Genomic DNA, 17,411 nt, shown 5'->3' with positions numbered 1-17,411 from the left:
GGGAGAGAGGGAGAGGGAGAGGGAGAGAAAAACAAAAAACCGTAACCAATTAAGCGGCGACACGTGGCGACATATGCCCACCCCTAAAGAATGACGTGGCTGCAGGAGGTGGGAGAAAACTCTCATTTATTATTATAGATAGATAGATAGATAGATGTTGTTTTTAAAAAAAATATACAAAATTAAATATTTTCTGAATCTGTGTGTAAAAATCTGAAACTACCCTTAAAATTAAACGGACGGAGTATTAGTTGATGGCTAAGGGCATAAGTGTTATTTGTTAGGTATGGGATGTTGCAAGAGGACAGTTAGTTACAGAGATGAAGGAGCATGAGAAGCGTGTATGGTCCATTGATATATCAACAGCAGATCCAACATTGTTAGCAAGTGGTAGCGATGATGGTTCTGTGAATCTGTGGAGTATCAATCAGGCAAAACTCTAAAACTAAACCAACATGTACTTAAAAACCGGTTTCTCGGATTTTCTAGAGTTTTAGACTACTTTAAAGGGTTGTACATTGTTGACGGTTGAATTTGTGGTTTCAAGGGGTTAGTATTGGAACAATTAAGACAAAGGAAAATGTATGTTGTGTCCAGTTTCCCTCAGACTCGGGTCGGTCTTTAGCATTTGGTTCAGCTGATCACAGAGTTTACTACTATGATTTAAGGAACCCTAAGCTTCCTCTTTGCACAATGATTGGTCACACCAAGACTGTAAGTTATGTCAGGTTTGTAGATTCATCAACACTTGTGTCATCTTCAACGGATAACACTCTGAAGCTATGGGACTTATCGATGTCTGTTTCTGGTGTTAATGAAGCCCCTGTTTACTCATTCATGGGACACACTAATGTAAAGGTACCTATTGATCTGTTGGAACTCTGCTTTTTTTCAAGCCCTGCTTTGTCTAGATGATAAACACATTTATGTTCTTGCATTGTGTGTAGAACTTTGTCGGATTATCGGTCTCTGATGGCTATCTAGCAACAGGCTCGGAGACTAATGAGGTATGTCTACTCTCACTTCAATGATAAACAAAAAAAAATAGGATGAACCTTTGAACCTATTGTTGAATAAAAAAGTGACTTGGTTGTGCTTCACTGGACAGGTTTATGTGTACCACAAGGCATTTCCAATGCCGGTTTTGTCATACAAGTTCAAAACTGTAGACCCTGTGTCGGGGCTCGAAGTAGAGGATGCCTCTCAGTTCATATCTTCTGTCTGCTGGCGCGGACAATCTTCCACCTTAGTTGCTGCAAACTCCACTGGAAACATCAAGATTCTGGAGATAGTATGAACCAAATGTGACCCAGGGAAAAATAATAGTTTTCAGAGGTTTCTTATTCTTAGTTTGATTGGTATAGGAAACAATTTTGGGAGAGTGAGTGAGTAGTAAAAGTGGAAACATGGTTGCTACTGTGTATTTGTGTATAGAAGCATCTTTGTATATGTGTAGTATACTTATTGTAAACCCTAATTAAACCAGTAAGTAACTTGACATACAAGGAATCCTTAAATCTCTTCAATCTGTGTGTGCTATTAACACTGAGTCTTTCCTGATTTAGCTATCTAATGGATGCAAATGGCTTGACCATCTTGAAATTCATGACTCCAAACACAAGACATCTTTTGATATCTTTGTTGAGTCGTAGGAATCAAAAAGCATTCTACTATTAGTTTTTTTTTTTTTTTTGTATAGCTTCAGATTGTGTATACCTGGAATGAAAGGGGACCTTACCTCATGAATCTTCAGCATAAACAAAGCTTGTAGATCTTCCTAAGCCACACAGAGTTTGTGATATGTATTAATGTTGAGAACCTTCTGTCCCAGACAGTGTTTTTAAATCTATCCTTTACGTTGAGAAACCTTCTAGTGGACTTAGAGGCTTCTCCTTCCTTAAGCGGGCCGAGTGTTTCAGAAACGAACGAGAAGCTATGGCTGTCACCAGCTTCGCACCTCCATGGCTCGTTCTGAGACAAGCGTTTCGAACAGTCGCAGCTTCCTCTTCTTCTTCTTATCTTCACCCAACTCACAATCACACAGTCCTTCCTTGGTCGCCTCTCCGACACTCAGGTTCATTTCCCATAACAACTTATCTTTGTTCTGTTATGTTACTTCGTGTTCTGTCATAAAGTCTTGATATTTTAGATTCAACATCATCATTCTCAACACCCTCAATTTGATTCTTCTTACTAATTGGAAATTTAGGAACTTTAATTGAGAGCAATGCTTATCATAAAACTAACTAACCGTATGAGCCTGAACCTTCTAGTTACTTAGATTCAATCAAAAGTTGTTTATCTTGATTGTAACCCCACGAATAAAAATTGCAGCTTTGAGAAGATGCCACGTTGCAGAAGCAATGAAAGGAGATGTAGAGCTTGTCCTCAAAGGAGTTGGAGACCAAGCTGTTGCTAAGGAAGTCAAACACATCCTTGAAATGGTATTGGCCCTTTTTTGTCTATCCTTTGAAGTCTATCTCTGTTTCAGTCTCATTCTCTCGTGGGGGGGGTTTGTTGTAGGCGAGACGCGCAACATCAAGAAGAGAAGTTCTTCACACAGATTTTCTCACACCACCTGTTGTTAAGGAATCAGTTTCAGTCTTGGGAAAGCTTGCTGATGTTGCAGTTGTTGCTCAGGGCGGTTACCCTGAGGTAATTTTTCACCTTTTAAGTATATGTTTCCTCTGAGACTGTAAGCCTTAAAGCTCTGGAATTGTGCTTTTGTCTTAGGCTGAGCGGTGTAGGATCTCGGTTGGACATCCTGATGTATTAACCAATGATCCAGATATAGTTGCAGCTTTGAGGTACAACAACCAAGTTCATGAATTCTTGAGCTTTGTTCTTGTCTGAGTATGTTGTTTTTTTTCAATTTCTAGCATCACAGGGAATCTTGGGTTTCAAGCTTGTTCTCATGGCGACTTCCTTGGAGCGATTCTTGGCACTGGAATCACCAGGGACAAGCTTGGGGATATCTTGATTCAGGTTATAACATCTGAATGATTCTCTGTATAAACAAACATTCTTCAGCTCCCATTAACATTGTTTCTTTTGGCTACTTTACTTTGATGGTAATGAAGGAAGAAAAAGGAGCTCAGGTCCTGATAGTTCCTGAACTAGTTGACTTTATTGTTTCAGCTCTCGACAAGGTTAGATTATTTATATAACCCATAAACCAAGATCTCGGATCAGCAGTACTCTGATCTTATGATAATGAATCTGTCATATATAGGTTGGGAATGTTTCTGTAACTTGTAGTAAGATACCTTTGCTTGCTCTTGAATACGAACCTCCTAGGTAATGATTCTTCTTTACCTTCAAAAAGAGTTTCTGCTTTGGCTTGATTCTTTTGTTTTGTTAGGACTAATTCATTCAAAACGGTGGAAGCCTCGTTGAGAATTGATGCAGTAGCTAGTGCTGGTTTCAAGATTTCGCGGTCAAAGCTAGTTGATCTGATTAGGTAAATTAGCTTTCTTTTCTTTTTGATCTTCCATTGCATTCTCATGTTTGCTGAGAAAAAAAGATCATTCTTCTTTGTTGTTACCTCGCAGTAGTGGGGACGTTCGGGTTAACTGGGCTACGGTTACCAAGAACGGAACCACGGTAAAGACTGGTGATGTTGTCTCTGTTAGCGGGAAAGGGAGACTCAAGGTAAGACTGTAAGAAGTGAGTTTAGTTAGTGTTTGGTTTCAAAAACGTTAATGTTTTGAGTTAATTGGTGTTTTAACTTTTAATGCACAGATTGGAGAGATCAACGAGACGAAAAAAGGGAAATATGCAGTTGAAATCATCAGATATCTCTAGAATGAAGCTGTAACAAGTTATCAAAGGCTCTTTACTTCTTCTTCTTCTACTTCTCATAAATTGATATTTACTTTTTTATTATTTGTATCTTGACATTTTGTAGAATCATAGTAAAGTTGAAAGGAATAAATTAATCTTCAGCTATCCTCAGGGCCGGCTTACAAGGGGGGACAAGCGGTGCGACCGCCCCGGGTCCGAATCCGTGTCCCTCCGTGTAATGATAAATAAGGGGCCCAATTTTTTTATAAATCTATATTTTTATATATAAAAAAAATTATAAATACAATACATAAAATTGAAAAGGGCCCAAAATTATTTGATTTTATTTTCATTACAAAATATACAAAATATTATTGATTAAATTTTAAACATTATCTCTATATAAATTTTAGAGAGTAAAAAATTTTTTTTTGTCCTAGGGCCCCTAGCAGTGTTGAGCCGGCCCTGGCTATCCTCCATACGAAATACCAATCAACTTTTAGTTGCATATAATTTATGATAAACGTACAAGAGTAAATTTATGATCGAAAGAGTCGAGAAATCAATCTACTAATAATAGCAATCCAAATTAATTCCAAAGGTTGTGTCATTTCATAAAAAACTGAAATCTTAAGAGTTGTATCTTTTCATTATAAAAGTTGTGTCTCTTCATAAAAAATGAAATCTATTAATTTTAAGAGTTGTATCTTTTCACTATAAAAATTGTGTATTCCCAATTAATTCCAAAGGTTGTGTTATTTCATTAAAAAAAACTCAATCTTAAGAGTTGTATCTTTTCATTATAAAAGTCGTGTCTTTTCATAAAAAAATAGTTAAAATATCTCAATTTGTTTCTTTTTATAATTATTAGAATTTATATATATAATAGCAAACCAAAATTTTATACTCGGTGACATCTTCTTCTTTTATAGGAATTTTTTTTTTCAATTTAACGGTCAGATTTTTCTGTTTTTATGATATAAGGGATAAAAGATATTTTTGCTATGAATATTTATGTCATCAAGAAAATAATATTTGGCAACTCTTCTCTGAATAGTTTATTTTTCGAACAACACATTCCATTTAAAGTAACAAACATACCTTTTCATAGTTTTTAAAAAAGCGAGGAGCTACAATTCGATGGTCATAATTGTCTGTTTTTTTTTCCGAGGGTTTTAATTTTTTTTTCTTAAATTTCTTATGAGTTATGTCTTCTCGCAATTCCTCTGTAGAGAGTTTTCATCTCAAACAATACATACTTTCTTCTAGAGCAGTAAACGATGTACCTTTTCGGGTTTCTATATATTGAACTTTTTAAATCAGATTTTTTAAAATATATATATATATATATAATATATATATATATATATATATATATATATATATATATATATATATATATATATATATATGTATATAGTTTGTTTCTTTTTCTCTTGTCATACTGTTGTTCTTCTGGGTTTGCATTTATATTCATTTTTCATCTCATTTTCTATTCTTTTAGTCTTCCTTCCGTATTTTAAAATCGTGAAGGTATGTTTTTTGGTAGATTATTTAACTTTACTTAATATAGGAACCGTTAACTTAGTGTAGATTGGTTGCACAAATTTACATTAAAAAAAAGGTTAAATAGCAGAATTAGCAAATAATTTTTAAATAAAAAAATGAAATAAATAAATTATGAGATGCCACGTTATAACATCTTTCTTCTTCTCCCTTCTGTCGAATATCCCTTCTTTCCAAGTAACAGCCCCATAATTGACTTGTTGATAATTGGAATCAATACAGTGAGTTTTAACACTGGTTTTTATGGCTTTTGAGAAGTAGAGAAAGGAATTAAAAGAGAGTTACAAAGCATCTCCCCCTTCATCGATGTGGTCATCGGCCGGCAAACGTTTTTTTCTTCTTGTTAGTTTGCAATTGAGTTTTTTGTCATATATTACTAAGTAATAATGTTGTATTAAAAGGTGTGTGTACGAGTCGTGACTTTAGATTGGATAGTTGTGTCTCTTAGGTTAAGAGTCATGTCTCTTCTTCACAACCTTTGATCTCTATATATAGATCAAAACATGATATGTAGAAATTACTGTGTGTGTATGTGAACAACAATAGATTAATAAATTTAATTTTCTTTCATACTGTTTCTCAGTCATGAAACAGAGCATGTCGTTACAAACGTAATTTGTTTTCTTCTATTTCACAAGTAAAACTTTTGTTCAGTTACAAAAAAAAAACAAGTAAAACTTTTGTATTGTTTTTTTCAAGAAGAAACAATCTATATTCTAACAACAATTCCTTCCGGCGAAGTCACCGCAACATTATAGACTTGGCATAAAGTGTTAATGAGTTATCTTTTAATTCATTTTCATATCTATTTTATATGCATTTAAAAATATTTAAATTGGCTAAAAATATTTTGATAATTTAATTTTGGATAATTTAGTTATTTTATAATATTATATTTGTATGAACCATTGCAACTAATAGTGATGGTAATATTTAGAGATGAATTATTACAACTATGATAATCTTGGAACTATTATTCATAGTGGTTTACTTTGGAATAATAAAGTATGGTTTATTTGTTTTTATAAAATGAGTTCCCGTGCGATATCGCACGGGGTTCCTTACCTAGTCTATACAAGAGCAATTCTCTCAAATAGATTTTTTTTTTTTGAACTCAATTCTTTCAAATAGACATTTTTTAGTTTTTATCACAAAATAGATCTATATTCTAAAGAACAATATGCAATTAGATAAGCAATAATTCATACACCATAGGTAAACTAACCAAAATGCAAGAACATTCTACCACAGCTGAAAAGTACATAAAGACATTACTGTTTATAACATCAAAATTCAAATGATCTTAGCTTAGACAGACAACAACTAAGTTTATTTTTCGTTAAAGATTACAGCTGAATCTTATCTACAATAGCATGACTCTCCAATCACATTATGCCGTTCCTTAGATGATCATATAACACATCCGAGTCTTATTATTTTAGTATGTAATAGTAATTCAGTGTGTGATAATTTGTCGGATAACAAACACAAAATTGGATGATTTTGTTCAAAAACTAGAGTCAATAATTTCCAGAAAATAATATCTGACATCACATTTAGTCGACTTAAAGAGAAGAGAAGAGAAGACCAGAGCACCTATTTCAAATGTTTACAACTACTAGACTTTACATACAGCTACTTTCTTGAATTTGACATCAATCAATCAATCATAGAAACTTAAAAGCTTCACCGGCTCTGTACGACTAAGAGATCACAAGATAGACACACATATATAACAGAGAATTTTTGATCACTGTTATAGTAAAAATTCAATTCAACATTTAAATCTATAAATGTAACGTGTAATCATCAGCATACGATGAACAATTCCATAAATTGTGAAAATCAAGTGATGTCTACTTTTTGACAAGACTCAGAAACCAAAGCAAATAGACACAAATACCACAACATGGAAATTTTCAAGTCAACATATACAATTTAAAGGATCTAACATAGTAATCATCAGCGTAGAGATTTCACTTCACATGTTTAAAATGATCACCCAGGGTACGGACCATTAAAGAAAACATAATGTTCAAGTTGCAAAGAAAATACTACCACCATCTCTAGTCTTTCAGATATTTTGAATCTACAAGAGATACATCTATTTCATAAAATGAGAAACCTAATAGTAGATGCAAGCACCAAACTAAAGAGAATACTATAACTTGATCTACGACTCCAAGATCCATCTATCTTACAAGATGAGAAACCTTATAGCTCATACAAGCACCAAACTAACGAGAATACTAACACTGTCCATGTTTAGAACGATCATTCAGGGTTAGGAGGAGCATTGACACAAAAACAGAAACATTTGAAATTCAATGAAACTACCAACATAATCTGCAGGAGTCTCTCACCTACTTTGTTCTACAAGAGACTACAAGATACATCCATTTCAACAAATTAGAAACCTTATAATACATGCAATAGAGAGAGATTACACAAAAGCAGAAACATTCGAAATTCAATGAAATTAGCACCACAAATCTGCAGGAGGCTCTCACTTACTACAAGGTACATCCATTTCACAAAATGAGAGACCTTATAATGCATACAAGTACCAAACTATAAATAGTTTTATTAACACTATTTAGAATGATCAGTGAAGGTTAGGAGAATAACACAAAACAGAAACATTCGAAACTTAAGAAAACTACCACCACAATATGCAGGAGTGTCTCCCACCTACTTTGATCTACAAGAGCTCCAAGATACATTCATTTGACAAAATTAGAGACCTTATAATAAATGCAATAGAGATTACAACCACTGTAAACACAAAAAGTAATGCTCCAAAATCAAAATAGAAAATCTACCTGTTCATCAGTAGATATGTTAGGAATTAAAATTCTAGAATCTCACGGATGCTAGCTAAACCAATGATAGAAATGTTGAATAGTCAGCTTAAATGGAGCTTAGATATTCATTTCCAGTTTCTTTTACCTACGCATATATCACTTAGCTTTGTAAATTTTCGTAAGTAAAGAAACCCATTTATACAAGAGTAAAGTCAAGAAAAGCATATACCTGAGAAAAGCCTTTGCCTCAATGAGGATATGAGCAGTTTCTGAAGAACAAACCTAAACAGATGAAACTAATCTTTACTTCATGTTTGTGTCTCAATTTTCATAATTGTACCAACTAAATTACAAACAAGTTTGAAATGCACATACCTGTCAAAGAAATTTGCTACACTTGAAATCTTCTATGAGTCTCTAACAGTTTGAAGTAGCACATACATACCTGCAAAATTCAGAATTAATCAGTCTCTGCTTCACTTAAATGCCTCATTCTTACCTTGTGAATTTTACGTTGTGAGTGGTAAAGTAATGAATGTGTTATACATTCATAGTCTTTTTCTTATCTAACAAGTCGAATCTTTGGTCTAAAGACTTTCTATATTCCATTCATAGTCTCGGGTAACACTATTTGAGAACTTTTTTAAGTCTTAGATAGTGAAGCACAAAATCAGTTTTCAGTTCATTTGTCTCTGACTTAAGACTTGGTTTAAGTTGTTAGTCACTTTCCCCATCTAATAAGCCAAAAACCGACTCAATTTCGGTTCATCATAGTCTCTGTCTTAAGACTTGGTTTAGGCCGTTCAGTTGGTCGTTTTCTCCTTCCATCAAGCCAGAAACGAACTCAATTTTGGCTCATAGTCTCTGTCTTAAGACTTAGTTTAAGCCATCGGTCGTTTTCCCCTTCCATCAAGCCAAAAACAAACTCTATTTTGGCTCATAGTCTCTGTCTTAAGACTTAGTTTAAGCCAGTGGTCGTTTTCCATTTGTCTAAATACTTTGCCAAAGCTTGTGGTGAAGTAAGGAGTCTGTTTCTGATTCATATAACCTGTCTTAAACTCTTTTTCAGCTTTTGATCCTTCTCTGTCTAGCGGTTATTAAGCCTTATGATTATTGTTTTGGTTCATAGTTTCTGTTTAAGTCGTGTTTACCGTACAACAACTCAAACAACCATTGTCTTTGTGTAAGAATATTCTAAGCCGCATGTAGTTTTTTCCATCCAACAAGTAGTAGGTTTGTGTGCAATTAAACCGGTGGTCGTGTTTTTCCATCCACGGTTAGTCGTTTTTACATCCAGTTCATAGTCTTCATCTTGAAGACCTTTCATAAGCTGTGTGTAGCAAGAAACTCAATTTTTTTGGTCTATACTCTCTGTCTTAAGACTTGGTTTAAGCTGTTGTTGGTAGTTTTTCCCAACAATCAAGTCAAAACCAACTCAATGTTTGTTTCAAAATCTTTGTCTTAAGACTTGGATTAAGCCATTGTTTTCCATCCAACAAGTCAAAAACTGACATGTAGTCAGTCATCTGTCTGTTTTCATACTCTGTGTTTGTTTTCACACTCTCTCTGTCTTAAGAGTTGTGGTCAAGTATGTCTGTTTTTGATTCATATCACCTTGTCGTGATGTCGTTTTCACATCCAACTCATAATAGTCTTCATCTTTAAGACCTTTTATAAGCCCCTTAAGACGTTTCCAGAGCTGTTGGTCGTTCTTTCATCCAACAACTGCAGAAACTAATTCATAGGATTTGTCTATAAGATTTTGCAAGCCGAGGGTTCAATCACAATTTGTCTAAGCCGTTTGTTGTTTTTCTAAGCCGTGGGTACTGGTAAAGCAGGGAACCCGTTTCAATTCATAGTCTTTGCATTTAGACTTCGTTAAGACTAACCCCTAGTCTTTGTCTGAAAACATTCCTTAAGCCGTGGGTAGTTGTCAAGCAATAATTATGTTTGGCTTAAAGACTTCCATAAAGCCGTGGGTAGCTGTAGTATTGACTTCCATAAAGACTCTTCTCATAGAGTTGTTGTTGGCCAGATTCAGTCTTTGTCTAAAGACTTCACATAAGTTGTGTGTAGCAAGAATCTCAAAGTCTTTGTCTAAATTTTTTTCATAAGCCGTGGGTAATCTTTGTCTGAAAACATTCTTTAAGCCGTGGGTAGTCGTCAAGCAATAATTCTGTTTGGCTTTAAAACTTCCATAAAGACTCTTCTCATAGAGTTGTTGTTGGCCAGATTCAGTCTTTGTCTAAAGACTTTACATAAGCTGTGTGTAGCAAGAATCTCAAAGTCTTTGTCTAAATTTTTTTCATAAGCCATGGGTAGTCTTTGTCTGAAAACAAACATTCTTTAAGCCGTGGGTAGTCTTTGTCTGAAAACATTCTTTAAGCCGTGGGAAGTCGTCAAGCAATAATTCTGTTTGGCTTTAAGACTTCCATAAAGACTCTTCTCATAGAGTTGTTGTTGGCCAGATTCAGTCTCTGTCTAAAGACTTTACATAAGCTGTGTGTAGCAAGAATCTCAAAGTCTTTGTCTAAGAACTTTTCATAAGCCGTGGGTAGCAATATTTTCTAAAGCCTCTTAAATCAACTCATGGACTTTGTTTATAGACTTCATAAGCCGTGAGTAACTCATAGTCTTATGTCTAAAGACTTTATGTTGTAGTGTTGGCCAGATTCAGTCTTTGTCTAAAGACTTTACATAAGCTGTGTGTAGCAAGAATCTCAAAGTCTTTGTCTAAGAACTTTTCATAAGCCGTGGGTAGCAATATTTTCTAAAGCCTCTTAATCAACTCATGGACTTTGTCTAAAGACTTTATAAGCCGTGGGTAACTCATAGTCTATGTCTAAAGACTTTACGATGTACCGTTGGTCGTTTTATCCATCCCAACATTCATAGTCTTTTTGTGTCTAAAGACCTTTGTGCAAGCCACGGGACATTTGATCCATCCAAACATTCATAGTCTTTGTCTGCCTAAAGACATTGTTTTTTGCAAGCCATGGGTCGTTTGATCCATCCAACCTTTGTCTAAAAACTTTATTGAAAGCTCTGTCTAAAGACTTTTCTTAAGCCGTTTTTGTAAGCCGTGGGTACAGTCTCTGTCTAAAGACTTTTCTTAAGCCGTTTGTTTGATCCCGCCAAGCTTTGTCTAAAAACTTTATTGAAAGCTCTGTCTAAAGACTTTTCTTAAGCCGTTTTTGTAAGCCGTGGGTACAGTCTCTGTCTAAAGACTTTTCTTAAGCCGTTTGTTGTGTTTTGTAAGCCGTGGGTAACAAAATTCTGTCATACTTTCCATCGTTTACTTAGACATGCACTACCCACCAACCAATGGAGTTGGAGGACCCATGATTTCAAAAAAAAATTCAGGGTCTCGGCTTCACGCAACGGGACAATGTCCCCAAATAAGAATCTGACAAAACACTATTAGATTAGTGTCTGCTTTATGATCTTTTTGGGGTTTGATAGAACCAAAACAAAAGTAAGCAAGAATCGGCAGTGCGGTACCGAATCTCAAACTTGGAAACAAAACAGTAAAAGAGAAGGTAAAAGAGCTTATCTGTTTTACTGCTGCTACTTCTTTGCCTCCAATCCAAGATCCGATCTTATCTTCAATTGTTTCAGTGACTCTATCCAGAGGTATGATGTAATGGAATCTGTCAGCGATGGTTTCTCCACACAAACATACTGTAAACAAAAACAGAGAGAAAATATTACTTGTATGGTCAAAACAGGTGAAAGAACAAAACTTGGAACTCAAAACAAATCTGCAGTCTCAATATTGATTCCCTATGTCTATTCGCATGAACATAATCTTTTACTCTCACAAATACGCTACTAAGGAATCAACAATGGTGCTAGCACAAGAAAGAAATCAAATAGATCTGCGTATGTGTATATAATTATCTACCTCTCTATTCGCTTTATATAATCGATCTTTAAAATCTCGATATAGATAATATTCATAACTAAAACTCCAAATTAAAGCACAATCACGTTTTACAATAGATCAAAAAACTCTAGCGTAAGACAGAAAAGTACCTCAACGGGGGAGTCCACGAGTGAGTCAAGCGCTTCCATGTAGATTCAACATCACTGCAACAAATCAAATAACGAAGTTAGGAAACTTAAAACCCTAAAGCAAAATCGCGAAGACGATTACGAAACCCAACGGATTGCACGCGAACTCCAAACAAGATAACAACGGATCAAAATCAAATTCAGGATCTACAGATTAGATGAATCGAAAAAGAAACTTACTGATCTAAGAATCTCACCAGTTCCTCGAAGAGAGAGAGAGAGAGAGAAACCTCCTCTGCTTTTATTATGTGCATCGTTGCGTCTTTGTTAGCAATAATTTTCTAACGGATACATTTACGGTTTACTAACAAATTACGATCAAACACCAAACCAAACCGGTTTAAAATCCATCAGATACTTCCTGCATTTCCCGGTTATAGCACACGATTTAACTTTTCCATCGACTGTCCAACATATTAGATGGGCTACAAGAAAGCCCACTAAATCAATTTATTCAAATTTCAAAATCTAAAATTCGACACTTTCTCTTAGGCTCTCCCTCGGTATCATCTCACAACGTTTCACCTCTGCGAATCTTGAACACTCTTTCCCTCGTCAATGGCGAATTCAAACTCATACCTTACCACACCCACTAAAACCCCGTCTTCACGTAGAAACAATCAGTCTAATTCGAAGATGCAATCTCACTCCCAGGATCCGGCCACTTCGGAGTCTAGGTCACGGTTCGAAGCCTACAACCGTCTCCAAGCAGCCGCCGTCGCTTTCGGTGAGAAACTTCCGATACCGGAGATCGTAGCCATCGGTGGTCAATCAGACGGCAAAAGCTCTCTTCTCGAAGCTCTCCTAGGGTTCCGATTCAACGTCCGCGAGGTCGAAATGGGGACGCGCCGTCCTCTGATTCTCCAGATGGTCCACGATGTATCTGCGTTAGAGCCGCGGTGTAGATTCCAGGTAACTATCATCTTTCGATTGGCTTTGGTTGAGATGAATGGTGTTGAGTTTTGGATTTTGTTTAGGATGAAGATTCGGAAGAGTATGGAAGTCCGATTGTTTCGGCTACAGCAGTAGCGGATGTGATTAGGTCTAGAACGGAGGCGCTTTTGAGGAAGACGAAGACTGCAGTTTCGCCAAAGCCGATTGTGATGAGAGCTGAGTATGCTCATTCTCCCAATCTCACCATCATCGATACTCCTGGCTTTGTTCTTAAGGTAACACTCTAGCTCTCTCTCTGGAGGATTGAGATTTTGATTTTCGGTTAAGCTCGGTTCGGTAGATTAATAACAAATTCGGTTTTGTGTGTGCAGGCAAAGAAAGGAGAGCCTGAGACCACACCTGATGAAATTCTATCGATGGTCAAGTCACTGGCTTCTCCTCCACATCGCATCCTCTTGTTCCTTCAGCAGAGTAGTGTGGAGTGGTGCTCTTCTCTGTGGCTTGATGCTGTTCGTGAGATTGACTCAAGCTTCCGGAGGACGATTGTTGTTGTCTCCAAGTTTGATAATCGCCTCAAGGTACTAGAGTGTTTGAACACACAATCACTTTCTTTTTACTAATTTGAGTATCCGCAGGAGTTTAATGATCGTGGTGAAGTTGATCGTTACCTCAGTGCTAGTGGGTACCTTGGGGAGAACACTCGTCCTTACTTTGTGGCCTTGCCTAAAGACAGGACCACTGTCTCAAACGATGAGTTTCGCAGACAGATATCTCAGGTGGACATGGACGTTATAAGGCATTTGCGTGAGGGTGTCAAGGGAGGATTTGATGAAGAAAAGTTCCGTTCTCATATTGGTTTTGGGTCTTTAAGAGATTTCTTAGAGTCTGAGCTTCAGAAGAGGTACAAGGACGCTGCTCCAGCGACACTAGCTTTGCTTGAACAGCGATGCTCTGAGGTAACTGATGATATGCTGAGAATGGATATGAAGATTCAGGCTACTTCTGATGTTGCTCATCTCAGAAAAGCTGCAATGCTATATATGGCTTCTATTAGCAATCATGTGGTGAGTAAATTGTAAATGTACAGTTTTTAAGTCTTTCGTAAATGAGTTGAAAATGACATTGTTTTGCTAAGGGAGCTTTGATTGATGGAGCTGCAAATCCAGCACCTGAGCAATGGGGGAAAACAACCGAAGAAGAACGTGGCGAGAGTGGTATTGGAAGCTGGCCCGGCGTGTGTCTGGATATTAAGCCGCCTAATGCTGTTCTTAGACTCTATGGAGGAGCCGCTTTTGAAAGAGTCATTCACGAGTTCCGCTGTGCTGCCTACTCCATCGAGTGCCCTCCAGTGTCAAGAGAGAAGGTACACTTCATCTGTTTTACTCAGTAAAACAACATTTTTATACTTTCCATATAAACTCAAAGTTAGCCTCAAATTTTCAGGTAGCAAACATTCTGCTAGCTCATGCTGGGCGGGGAGGTGGTAGAGGAGTAACAGAAGCTTCAGCAGAGATTGCTAGAACCGCAGCACGGTCGTGGCTCGCTCCTCTTCTGGACACAGCCTGTGACAGGCTTGCCTTTGTGTTAGGAAGTCTCTTTGAAATTGCTCTCGAAAGAAACCTGAACCAAAACTCAGAATGTAAGAATACGATCCTTGATTTTTTAAAAACTCATAGATCCCCTGCATCTCATGAAGTTTCTTTGATAGCAGATGAGAAGAAAGCTGAAAATATGGATGGATACGTTGGTTTTCATGCTGCTCTACGGAACTGTTACAGTCGTTTCGTGAAGAATCTTGCGAAACAGTGCAAGCAACTAGTAAGACACCATCTTGATTCGGTGACGAGCCCATACTCCATGGCCTGCTATGAGAGTGACTACCACCAAGGAGGAGCTTTTGGCTCTTATTACAAACCTAACCAAGCCTCTGGTATTGGTTCGTTTTGCTTCGAGCTCTCTGATACAGGGCGTGATGAGCCAATGAAAGATCAAGAAAACATTCCTCCTGAGAAGAGTAAGGCCCAAGAGACAACACCAGGGAAAGGAGAGGAAACACATATAACAGTCCCTGAGACACCATCACCAGACCAGCCATGTGAGATAGGATATGGTTTGGTAAAGAAAGAGATTGGCAATGGTCATCATCATGATGGTGGTGGAGCCAGAAAAAGAGTGGCGAGAATGGGAGGAAACAGGAACATACAGCCACTTAGGATTCAGAACGGAGAAGGTGGGCTTCTGTTTGGTACCACGGAAAATGGAATGAAATCAAGCTCTGCTTACACTGAGATATGTTCATCAGCTGCACAACATTTTGCTAGAATACGTGAAGTTCTTGTGGAAAGAAGCGTAACGTCGACCCTAAACTCAGGGTTTCTAACTCCTTGGTAAGTTCTACTTGTTTCATGCTGAAGAAGACATCGTTTGCGTCTGATTTGATTTGAGTTGACTTAAAATTGATTGTTTTGTGATTGCAGCCGAGACAGGCTAGTGGTTGCACTTGGTGTGGATTTGTTTGCAGTAAACGATGAGAAGTTCATGGACATGTTCGTTGCACCTGGAGCTATTGATGTGCTGCAAAACGAACGTCAACAGCTTCAGAAACGTCAGAAGATTCTTCAGTCTTGCTTGACTGAGTTCAAAACCGTGTCTCGTTCATTGTAATGGAAATGAATGATCATTTGTTTCTAACGATGTTCCTTTTCTCTGTAAACACGTGATATTCTTCTTCAAATGACAAAATTGAGGTTGTTGTTTTTTGTTTGTTCTGTAATAACCAAAAAAAAAAAACACAAGAATCAAATGCTTTGGTGTTGTTTTTTTGTTTGTCAAAGTGTATTGTTGTGACGTAAGAAATGAGAAGAGGGAGAATAGAGTTATAAGCTGGATCGCATAAATAGAAACAATCTTTGAAGAAAGAATTGACATTCCCATAAACGAAGAGACAAATCTTGTTCCTCGTCTGTTATTAGAAAGTAATATTATAATCTATATTAAGGATTAACCATATCGATGATTGATTTACGAATCTCTAGGGTTAAGGAATGTAGAATATTTTCACTAACTCTCTTTGTAAAGCCCTAGTCTAAGGTCTTAATTGGTACTAGACCCTAACCCGCGCGCCAGCGCGAATATAAATTTTCAGTTTTTGGTTATTTATTTAACTAAATGATGTATTTGTAATATTTGATGTATTATATTCACCAACTAAATATTTTTTTGGCATCTTAAATCATCTATTTCTGACGAATATTCGATATCATATAAAAAATTGAACAAATAGACATAATTAGAGAATTGTAGACAATATATAAAAACAATGGTTATCTATACTATTATTTGCGAAGTAAATTTTTGGAATCGAGCTCTCACGTTAAAAGTTAGAGTGGTTAATATCGTTTATACCCTTAATGAAAAAAATATATAACTAAATTAAAAAAAAAAATTTAATTTATTTGATTAGATAATTGATTAAAATTAATAATAGTAAGAATTATCCAAAATCTGAAAATATAATTTTAAAAAGAGATAATTTTTGTATATATTGTATTGTTATCTGAAAAAGTCTTTTAGTTAAAAGTTAAAAACATGAATTATATATAAAAAGTTAAAAACATAAATTATATAACTAAATATTAATCAAATAAAATTCTTAATTATATTAAAATAGAATATTGAATTATCCAAAATCTAAAAATATAATTAAAAAAAAGATAATTTCTATATATATATATTGTATTGTTATCTAAAAAAGTATTTTAGTAAAAATTTAAAACATAAATTATATTAAATAAATATCAATCAAATGAATTTTTTTAATTATATAAGTAAAAATATAATATTAAATTATTTAAATTTATTTTAGTATAATGAATATAGTGTACAAAAAAATTTTCAAAAATTATGAAAATGTTTAAGCCCGCATCGCGGGCAAAACACCTAGTTAATATAAAATATGAAGAAATATTATATTATGACTTAGTATAGCATAAAAGATTATAAATTAGTTGTACATGTTTAAAGAAAATACAATGATTTTTAAACTTCTATGAAAAATTTAACATATAAAAAGGGCGATGAATTAGTCATCAAATTGTAAATAATTTCATTATTTTATTAATAATAAATTATTTATAGTCTTTGTTTTTCGTCAAGAAAATTATTAAATATCCATAACATTAATATGTTAAAAGACCATATTATGAAAGTCCATGTTGTAACCATTTTTTTCTGGAAAGTGTAACAAAAATAAATTACCTTTAACTCTTCGTTTTATTTAAGTTATGTATT

General features: G+C 35.4%; 3 protein-coding genes and 2 long non-coding RNA genes across 9 annotated transcripts in view; 3 read left to right on the top strand and 2 right to left on the bottom strand.

Moving 5' to 3' along the window:
• The window catches only part of LOC103868459 (protein SPA1-RELATED 4), a 10,763-nt gene extending 9,254 nt beyond the window's left edge, over positions 1-1,509 (top strand). The window contains 4 exon segments of the mRNA XM_018659303.2: positions 285-432; positions 548-858; positions 948-1,007; positions 1,109-1,509. Of these exon segments, the coding sequence (XP_018514819.2) occupies positions 285-432; positions 548-858; positions 948-1,007; positions 1,109-1,297 (708 nt within the window). The 3' untranslated portion in view covers positions 1,298-1,509.
• LOC117133898 overlaps positions 1-1,823 on the bottom strand; it is a 9,462-nt gene extending 7,639 nt beyond the window's left edge. Inside the window, exon 1 of the long non-coding RNA XR_004457950.1 lies at positions 1,739-1,823. This is a non-coding gene — a long non-coding RNA (uncharacterized LOC117133898). The remainder of the gene's footprint in view (positions 1-1,738) is intronic.
• Positions 1,741-3,948, top strand: LOC103868477 (putative RNA-binding protein YlmH). 4 transcript variants are annotated; one of them, XM_033290997.1, is made up of 10 exons: positions 1,741-2,074; positions 2,335-2,444; positions 2,524-2,655; positions 2,734-2,807; positions 2,880-2,985; positions 3,081-3,149; positions 3,233-3,297; positions 3,362-3,460; positions 3,555-3,666; positions 3,742-3,948. In XM_033290997.1, the coding sequence occupies exons 1-9, from the start codon at positions 1,936-1,938 to the stop codon at positions 3,661-3,663; spliced, it is 903 nt and encodes a 300-aa protein (XP_033146888.1). In that variant the 5' UTR covers positions 1,741-1,935; the 3' UTR covers positions 3,664-3,666; positions 3,742-3,948. The 4 variants fall into 4 exon arrangements, with proteins under 4 accessions (XP_033146888.1, XP_033146886.1, XP_033146887.1 ...); XM_033290995.1 differs by having other exon boundaries at positions 1,762-2,074; positions 3,555-3,651; XM_033290996.1 differs by having other exon boundaries at positions 1,796-2,074; positions 3,552-3,666.
• A 1,214-nt stretch (positions 3,949-5,162) lies between these two features.
• On the bottom strand, positions 5,163-12,242 carry LOC117133907. Its single transcript, XR_004457965.1, has 2 exons — positions 12,189-12,242; positions 5,163-11,834 (listed from the first exon to the last, which is right to left on the bottom strand). It is a non-coding gene; the product is annotated as an uncharacterized LOC117133907 (long non-coding RNA).
• Positions 12,243-12,549: 307 nt separating this feature from the next.
• Positions 12,550-15,916, top strand: LOC103868456 (dynamin-related protein 5A). Of its 2 annotated transcripts, none has more exons than XM_009146549.3 (8): positions 12,550-13,139; positions 13,205-13,396; positions 13,493-13,699; positions 13,757-14,185; positions 14,257-14,484; positions 14,565-14,760; positions 14,833-15,508; positions 15,599-15,916. In XM_009146549.3, exons 1-8 carry the CDS (start codon positions 12,786-12,788, stop codon positions 15,783-15,785), a joined length of 2,469 nt encoding a protein of 822 aa, XP_009144797.2. In that variant the 5' UTR covers positions 12,550-12,785; the 3' UTR covers positions 15,786-15,916. The 2 variants fall into 2 exon arrangements, with proteins under 2 accessions (XP_009144797.2, XP_033146859.1); XM_033290968.1 differs by having other exon boundaries at positions 14,830-15,508.
• Positions 15,917-17,411: the final 1,495 nt, after the last annotated feature.

This window comes from Brassica rapa, chromosome A05, assembly GCF_000309985.2.
Source record: "Brassica rapa cultivar Chiifu-401-42 chromosome A05, CAAS_Brap_v3.01, whole genome shotgun sequence".
Lineage (NCBI taxonomy): Eukaryota > Viridiplantae > Streptophyta > Magnoliopsida > Brassicales > Brassicaceae > Brassica > Brassica rapa.
The sequence above is the reverse complement of the archived record's forward strand: the minus strand, read 5'-3'. Positions and strand labels throughout refer to the sequence as shown.

Bases quoted from the DNA above. Each gene is read 5' to 3' on its own strand.
- LOC103868477 (XM_033290994.1), top strand. From the start codon at position 1,936: ATGGCTGTCACCAGCTTCGCACCTCCATGGCTCGTTCTGAGACAAGCG. The intron at 2,075-2,334 runs GTTCATTTCCCA...TAAAAATTGCAG, and splicing joins GTCGCCTCTCCGACACTCAG to CTTTGAGAAGATGCCACGTT. The intron at 3,150-3,232 runs GTTAGATTATTT...TGTCATATATAG, and splicing joins TTGTTTCAGCTCTCGACAAG to GTTGGGAATGTTTCTGTAAC.
- LOC103868456 (XM_033290968.1), top strand. From the start codon at position 12,786: ATGGCGAATTCAAACTCATACCTTACCACACCCACTAAAACCCCGTCT. The intron at 14,186-14,256 runs GTGAGTAAATTG...TGTTTTGCTAAG, and splicing joins CTTCTATTAGCAATCATGTG to GGAGCTTTGATTGATGGAGC. The intron at 14,485-14,564 runs GTACACTTCATC...TCAAATTTTCAG, and splicing joins CTCCAGTGTCAAGAGAGAAG to GTAGCAAACATTCTGCTAGC.